The following is a 9,027-nucleotide window of genomic DNA, read 5'->3' as shown; positions in this document are numbered from 1 at the left end:
ACAAAAAAGAAGAAACAAATAAGTAACTAGTAGACAGGCACATCAATCAAATCGATACATTTTTTTTATTTGAATGTGCTAAAAGTTACATAAGAAAATAAAAAACATTATGTATTTATCAGAACGCAATTCGTATTTAGACAATGGGTTAAAACCATTTGGCTATTGATTGTTGTAAATCATATTTTCCGAATGAAAATGAGGTGTAAATCATATTGTCTCAAAATTAAACATAAATTTCTCTCCTTTTGTATTTTCTTTGACATCAGCAATCAGCATTAATACTCTTAATTTGATTTCTCATCATTCACGCATTAAAATAATAAGTTTATTAATTAATATAGAAAATATATATTTCCTTAAAAAATAAAAATAAGCGCTCGCACACACATATTTTTACAGTTTTGATATATTGTAGATATATGAGGTGTCACTCATTTATTGAATGTACAATTTTTATATGTTTCGTCACATACAATAAATGAGTGTCACCTCATAGATGAACACAAATGTGGATACAATAAATTAACAATATATCAAAGCTATATATATATATATATACCGGCACGAATTTCTCGATACATAAACTTCGTGATCGTGATATTTTCCCGAGTAGCAGTCCCTTCAAAAAAAGAAAAAAGAGCAGCGGCCGAAGGTTTTGTCTCTTTGATCCCCTTCTAGACTGTTCATTTTGCCGTTAGAGTTAAAGATTCTAAACGACCAGACAAAGGCAAGGAAAACCCTGCGACAAAGAGTCCAAAAACTGGAAATTAATGTTGCTCTTGGATCAAATGATTTGTATTTGAGGAAGTTTTTGAGAGTAAGACTAAAATGAAATCATTTTTTGAATAAATTTGAAATCCACCGCAACGACTAAAAAATAAATATTTAAGAATTGAAATCATTAGTCAAGTGGTTTTTCTCAAACAAATCAATTGATTTGAAAATTTTATCTTCAAATTCATCCATCAAAATATTCGTCCAAACACCCTATAAATAGAACCAGTTGGATCGATGACTCAATGCATGCAACTTTTAATAGTTAATAGCGTCTTACAACGATATTGCCGATTCAAGAATCGTGTGAAAAGTTTATTTTCAGATAGAATATGTAACTGATTTGAGCTCAAGATTATCTAAGCATAACAATGATATATAGTATTACGCAAGAAAACTATCCCTATACCTGCTATAAATCAACATCAGTAATAGTCAAGTGCATGTATCCTTGAAAAACTTTTTACCCACAACAATAAATGAAGATTTAATATTAGGATATTCATTTGACACCTCCATTTTATTCATTTTTATTATCGACTTAATGAATGTACGTAACTATCAGCCCCCACACCAATTCGTCATATACAGCAAAGTGGTTCGTAAATCATCATCATAATAGGTAACTTTGCATTTCTAACAGTATCACCCATTGTTACCGAAAGTTTATCATCTTATTAAAAGTTATAACTCGTGGTAAGAGTGTAATTTAGGTTTATCCTTCTGTTTTACGACTGATTATATTGATGTCATCTTCTGTTTCAATTTGAGGCCCAATGGTTAGGCTAGCTCGTCCAATCTACATATATTTTATTGGCCCAATTATTAGTTTGTATGTTTTAAATTTGTGAGTTCCCATTCGTTGTCTCTGCTCCAATTTGTTGTCTTTCTTCTTCGACTGAGTTTGTTTTCCTATATAATGGAATTTGAGATAAAATGTCGATATTTAAATTATATCTTCTTATGGTTTGTTTCACAATAACATATAGTTTTGTTTTTTTTATTACCAATAACTTTCGGAATCTACGTACTCTAAACTATATGATTTTTTCCACCGAGCTAATTAAATTTTTTTATTTTAAAACGATTATTTAATTTCATTAAGTTGATGAGATAATAAATACTCGGTTTAGATTGACGAGTCCACCTCCACCAATGTCTGGTGCGAGTTTTCAAATGTATTTTTTTTATATGGGCGTACGGGTAATCATTTAATGTAAGGGATGGATGGATTTGGATGATGCCTGCACCCATTTCAAAAACATTAATGATGATTTTTTTTTTTAAATAGTCTACGATGTTTGACAAACGGAAGTACGTGATCATGGTATTAGTTAAAGGTTCCATTGTATTCCACCATTATTTTTATTTTTATTTATGTTTTATATATTTTCCTACATTGAAATATGAAACTATATGTCTTATTATACAGGGAAATTAACATTTTTTGACTTGTATAATTGCTATTTTGCGATTTCGGTTATCTAGTTATTAAATCTTAGTCATGTGTATTTCGATAATTTTAGATATTTTTTATCGAAAGTACTTATATGACTTTGCAAAATCTTAATTTTACTTATTGTATATCTTTATTTTTCCGTTGTTTTGATTAATATTTTAATATTTATTTTTTGAGAAAATGACAATATATATTAAAAAAATTATTGTTTTAATCGTTTAATCCCGATAATTTACCTACTTATGCATTTGTACCACAACAAATTACTGCAATATATCTCCGCCTGGTCTCTCGCTGCTGTCTTTCTTGAATCAGTCAAAGTCCACCCTCTCCCATTTTCATTAATTTTTCCCGTTTACAGATATTTGTACAAACAATTCAAGATCGAGCTAGTATTAGAAACGAAGAGAAAAGATTGTTTTTTGTGTGTGAATTTCATCGGATATGATGGAATGGTTGCATGCAACTCTCATCGCATTTTCTGCCGTAATTCTTCTTCTTACAATTCTTCTAATCTTGAGGCGATGCTTCCACCCAAAGACGCGTAAAAACTCGGTCATTTCAGATGAAGAAATAGGTCCATCTTTACAGAATGGGATTTCCAGGCTTCTCACGATCTTGAAAGAGATGCATCCAAGAAGAAAAATTACTCGTTTTACGACACGGGATCTCCACCGAAAACCCGATTTTTAGCTGGGCTGATCACCCATCTCTGATCACAGATGCCGTAGAAAATGGATGGTCACGGTTTGCTTTCACAACCTTAATCTCATCTCCTTCCGTCAAATCTGCAAAGTCCCTTTTAGGAGTGTGTGCCGCAGGTGGTCCAATTGATGCAGAAATTGCGTGGGAAGTATGTCAAGGATCAGCAGATTTTATGCAGAAAATTAGATTAAATCCTGGGTTGAAGAAAATTATTGCAAGTGTTAGTTCTTCAATGGGAGTTGTCTCTGTGATCAGAACACCTTTACCTTTACCAGGTCCACATTTGGGGAACTCATCTTTCCCACAGGAAGCATATTTTGAGATAACAATTCTATCTTGGAATGAAAATATTCATGATCATTTGGTTGATAAGGAGAGGAAATACAAATCAGAAGGAGAGAAAATTAAGCTCATTGGGGAGGATTTTAATGCCAAGATGAATTCTGATTCTTTGCATCATGTCAACGGTAGAAACAAGATTGAAGATATGAAACTTGGTGGGAAAAAAGATGGAAAAAACGAAGTTATTTTTCTTTCCGTGGGGTTCACAGGAGGAGCCACCATGTTGGATCCGGTTTTCTACACGCCCAAACGCAGCGGAAGATTTAAAATTTTTATTTTATTTTGAAAAACAAAATAATATTGCTTTAGGCGCTCGTATGATTTATCAAAACATTCATAGGGAGTTGAAAATTATACCTTTGTGAATTAAATCACTTGGCTCCAACTGATCCGGTATGAACGGATTAGCTCTTGATGATTCCCTACGAACTTTCTTCGATTCTTCTAATTAGGTCCACGTCTAGAAGATTTGTTCCTCTTCTAAATTGCACTAGAAATTTAGAAGAACTTTTGCATAGGAGAGAAAAATTGAGAGACGGCTCAAACCCTAACCATAAATCAAGGTGGCCGAATTTCTCACTTTTGAATGGAGGCTCACGTGAGGTTGTGAGGTGGGTGGGCTAGGGTTTTGTCTTTATATGTATTATTTATAATTAATTAAACCCTAATTACATAATTAACATTAATGGGTTTGATTTAATTAATTGAGCTATTCCAACTAGTTTAATTAATTTAATCAAAGCCCATTAAAACTTTAATTATTTATTATATTGGACTTGTACTCCTACAAGCCCATTAAACATAATACCCACCATATTTAATTTATTAATTAATCAACTCAACTTTTGAGCTTAATAAATTAAATACAGTATAAATTCAACATTTGAATTTATTATTTAAATTATAAATTCAACTATTTGAATTTTTATCACCTCCAAAATTTAATATTTAATAAACCCAACATTTGAGTTTAATAAATTAAATTATCACATTTTATAAATTCAACTACTTGAATTTATTCTCTCAAAATTTATTTATCATAAATTCAACTCCTTGAATTTACTATATAATATAAATTCAACTTCTTGAATTTATTCTCTCTACGGGAACAAACAATCCAGTACTTGTGTGACCCTCAATGGTTCAGGGATACAGCTAGCCGTGGGTTCACAACTCCTTGTGATTCAGAATAACATTTATTCTTATTCGGGCTTACCCTAGTTAGCCCCATTCTATTCATCAACACCTTGATCAAGAATGTCAGAACTCATTTCTGATTGCACCCATCGGATCATGGTAGGAGCGTCTAGTAGCATCGCCCCATGATCCCCTAGGTATCACTGATAGTGCCTGCAAGAACCAGTCGATTATGATTAACGTACAGTACGGTCCCTTCATCTCATATATCCCGATCGAATCTGCAACCATTGGTTCATCGAGGGTTGCATATTAATTCGATAACTATGTGTTACATATAATAGTGGCATCGCGTGTACTATTGGAGAACTCCTTCTCCAACGTACATCTCATACTCTGGCCAGAGATTCCATGCACTATTATTACATCAGATCACATAGGATATCCACACCCGTAGGTGAGCGGTGAATCCCCGACTACAATGCACTGGCTCCTATATGTGTCGCGACTGTACCCAACCTCGCCACCTGATGACTCTCCTGGAGCCGGTAAACGAGTCAAAGCACAACCCTAGCATATAGAGCCTCAGAGTTGTCTCGGGTCATAAGGACTAATGGTATACAATCATAACCACGGACTTATCCTCTCGATGTATGAGAACCACTTGGAAAGTCCGAGGGAGGGTTGTTCGGTATAATCATCATATGACTACCCATCTGCATGTTTGGACATCTCCATGCCCTTACCAAGAAACGCAGTACACAACATCACAGATGCTAGTCTCAAGCTCAAGCGACCTTTATCCATGTTTTAGGCGGCTGAATCGACTAGGAACGAATTTAGATCATACAGTATTTACAAACGAGTTTCAACATCGAATTACGATTCATTTGTATTAAAGTATGATCAAGGTCTTTATCTATGTTTGATAACATGGGTATACAGATAAAGAATTAACAAACCATGAAATAATGAATTATATTAAAATAAAGATTGTTTATTACACTTGAGTCAATAAAATCCCTAGTCAACAGTTGACTTGTAGGGCATCTACTCTAACAATCTCCCACTTGCCCTAGAGCCAACTACCCATAAACTTTAATCCCATTGCTTCGCGATGCTTCTCAAACAATGGTCCTGGCAAGGGCTTCGTAAGTGGATCGGCAACGTTATCTGCAGAGGGGACTCTTTCGACTGATATGTCTCCCCTTCCCACAATCTCCCGGATGATGTGGAATTTCCTCAGTACATGTTTGGATCGCTGATGAGACCTTGGTTCCTTTGCTTGCGCAACGGCACCAGTGTTGTCGCAGTACACCGGGACTGGATCAACTCCATTAGGAATAACGCCCAACTCTTGGACAAAATTCCTCATCCAAACTGCCTCTTTCGCTGCAGCAGATGCAGCAATGTACTCAGCTTCAGTGGTGGAATCCGCAACGGTGTCTTGCTTGGAACTTTTCCAAGAGACAGCCGCACCATTAAGCATGAATACAAAATCAGAGGTCGATTTCGAATCATCTACATCACATTGGAAGCTAGAATCAGTGTAGCCTTCCAATTTTAATTCTCCACCCCCATAGACCATGAACAAGTTCTTAGTCCTTCTCAAGTACTTAAGAATATCTTTCACGGCCTTCCAATGCATTGGACCAGGGTTCGCCTGATATCTGCTTGTAACACTCAAAGAGTAAGCAACATCAGGACGTGTCGATATCATACCATACATGATACTACCAATGGCTGACGCATATGGAATACGTGTCATCATCTCTATCTCTTCATCAGTTTTGGGACACATAGCTTTAGATAGAGTAATACCATGACACATTGGTAAGTATCCTCTCTTGGACTCTTCCATAGAGAATCGTTTTATAATGGTATCGATATATGTGGCTTGGGTGAGCCCCAACATCCTTTTTGATCTATCTCTATAGATTTGTATTCCTAATACATAGGATGCTTCACCCATGTCCTTCATGGAGAATTTACTGGCTAACCATACTTTAGTTGATTGCAGTAATCCTATATCATTCCCAATGAGCAGGATATCATCAACATAAAGTACCAGGAATGTCACTGCACTCCCACTAACTTTCTTGTACACACATGGTTCCTCAGGATTTTTAGCAAAACCAAACTCTTTGATAGTGCTGTCAAATCTGAGGTTCCAACTCCTCGATGCCTGCTTGAGACCATATATTGATCTCTGAAGTTTGCATACCTTATGCTCACTTCCTACTGATGTGTATCCCTCAGGTTGAGACATATAAATTTCTTCTTTGATGTCTCCATTGAGGAATGCAGTCTTTACATCCATTTGCCATATCTCATAGTCATACCATGCTGCTATGGCTAGTATTATTCTAATGGACTTAAACATAGCTACTGGTGAAAAAGTTTCCTCATAGTCAATTCCTTGCCTTTGAGTATAACCTTTTGCAACCAGTCTTGCTTTGAAGGTCAGTACCTTCCCATCCGCCCCAAGCTTTCTTTTGTAGATCCATTTGCATCCTATGGGAACGATTCCCTCAGGTGGATCCACTAATGTCCAGACTTGGTTTGAATACATAGAGTCCATTTCTGACTGCATGGCTTCAAGCCATTTGGTTGAATCAGTATCAGATATTGCTTCTTTGAAATTCATTGGATCACATCCAACACAAGGCTCATCATGGCCTTGTTCATGAAGAAGTGTATATCTGACAGGTGGTCTAATAACTCTATCAGACCTTCTAGGAGCTTGTACTTCAACTACTGGTTCTAGGGGATTAGGTTCAACTTCTAAAGTTGAGGGAGTATCTTGAATTTCTTCAAGTTCTATCATCTTGCCTTTTCTATTTAATAGAAACTCCCTTTCCAAAAAGGTGGCATTTCTTGAAACAAACACTTTTGCTTCATTAGGATGATAAAAATAGTATCCAATAGAATTCTTTGGATATCCTACAAAGTAGCACAAAGTGGATCTACTATCCAATTTGTCTCCCACTGTCTGCTTCACATAAGCAGGACATCCCCATATTCTCAAGTAAGAATACTTGGGAGGTTTCCCCATCCATATCTCATATGGTGTTTTATCCACTGATTTAGTATGGACATTATTCAACAACATTGCCGCAGTTTCAAGCGCAAAACCCCAAAACATTGTAGGCAATTCAGTGAATCCCATCATAGATCGAACCATGTCCATCAATGTTCGATTACGACGTTCAGAAACACCATTCAATTGTGGTGTTGCTGGTGGAGTCCACTGTGAGAGAATCCCATTCTCTTTTAGATAACCCAAAAATTCAGCACTCAAGTATTCTCCACCTCGATCAGATCGAAGTGCCTTAATACTTCTTTCTAGCTGATTTTCTACTTCAGATCTGAACTCTTTGAACCTTTCAAATGCTTCAGATTTATGTTTCATCAAATAAACATACCCATACCTCGAATGGTCATCAGTAAAGGTAATGAAGTAGGAATGCCCAAATTTTGTGCTAACACTTAGCGGGCCACAAACGTCTGTATGGATCAAATCCAATAGACCATGTGCACGTTCTACTTTTCCATTGAATGGAGTCTTAGTCATTTTTCCTTTTAGACAGGACTCACAAGTAGGTAGAGAATTTATGTCTGACAAGTCAAACATGCCTTCTCCCACTAGCTTGTGCATCCTTCTTTGAGAAATATGACCTAGTCTAGCGTGCCACATTTGTGCGGGATTTGGATTTTCTATTTTTCTTTTGTTTGTTGTTGTTTTCGTATGCGCTTGGACATTGTTTAAAGGAATCTCTTTCAATTTTAAGTTATAGAGATCATTTGTTAATTCTCCAGTTCCAATCAAACATTCATTCTTGTATAAATTGCAAACACCTTTAGCAAAAACACAAGAATAACCATCCCTATCAAGCATAGAAATAGAAATAATGTTTTTAACCAATTCAGGAACAAATAAAACATCTCTCAAAAATAACTTAAAATTATTGTCCAAAATTAAAGTAACGTCTCCAATGGCAGTAGCAGCAACCCTTGCTCCATTTCCTAGTCTTAGAAAGGTCTCACCATCTCTAAGCCTCTTGCTTCTTCCCATCACCTGCAAATCATTGCATAGATGAGAACCACATCCGGTATCCAATACCCAAGAAGAGGAATTAATAGAAACATTAACTTCAATATAAAACATACCATGGCCAGAACGCTTCTGGGCAAGATACTCCGCGCAATTACGCCTCCAGTGTCCAGGCTTGTTGCAGTGGAAACAGATTTGTTCTGACTTGTCAGGCTTTGTGGGCCCCGGATTAGGTTTCTTGTATGGCTTTTTGTTAGGCTTGTTCTTCTTTGGAGGGGCAGAACGCTTCTTGCCTTTGTATGGGGTTCCCTTTTTCGTGCCGGACGAAGAACCCACTAGAAAAACAGGCTTATCCTTTTTGATTGTGGCCTCATAACTAGTAAGCATATTGACCAACTCTTCAAGGGTGGCCTCAAGCTTATTCATATTAAAGTTAACCACAAATCCATCGAACGAAGAGGGCAGAGACAGCAAGAGAATATCAGTCGAGAGCTCACTAGGGATAACCAAGTCGAGTCCCACCAACTTCTCGATGAGCCCAATCATCCTAACA

At 36.3% G+C, this 9,027-nt stretch overlaps 1 protein-coding gene across 1 annotated transcript; it reads left to right on the top strand.

Moving 5' to 3' along the window:
- The first annotated feature begins 2,074 nt into the window (after positions 1 to 2,074).
- On the top strand, positions 2,075 to 3,698 carry LOC140817234 (uncharacterized). The gene is made up of 2 exons (XM_073176875.1): positions 2,075 to 2,104; positions 2,862 to 3,698. Exons 1-2 carry the CDS (start codon positions 2,075 to 2,077, stop codon positions 3,567 to 3,569), a joined length of 738 nt encoding a protein of 245 aa, XP_073032976.1. The 3' UTR covers positions 3,570 to 3,698.
- The last annotated feature ends 5,329 nt before the right edge of the window (positions 3,699 to 9,027 follow it).

Source organism: Primulina eburnea, chromosome 16 (assembly GCF_022965805.1).
Source record: "Primulina eburnea isolate SZY01 chromosome 16, ASM2296580v1, whole genome shotgun sequence".
Lineage (NCBI taxonomy): Eukaryota > Viridiplantae > Streptophyta > Magnoliopsida > Lamiales > Gesneriaceae > Primulina > Primulina eburnea.
This window is presented reverse-complemented; position numbering and strand designations above follow the sequence as displayed.

Coding starts and splice junctions, on each gene's coding strand:
- LOC140817234 (XM_073176875.1), top strand. CDS start 2,075: ATGTTTGACAAACGGAAGTACGTGATCATG. Junction 2,105..2,861: donor AACGGAAGTACGTGATCATG/GTATTAGTTAAA, acceptor CGATCTTGAAAG/AGATGCATCCAAGAAGAAAA.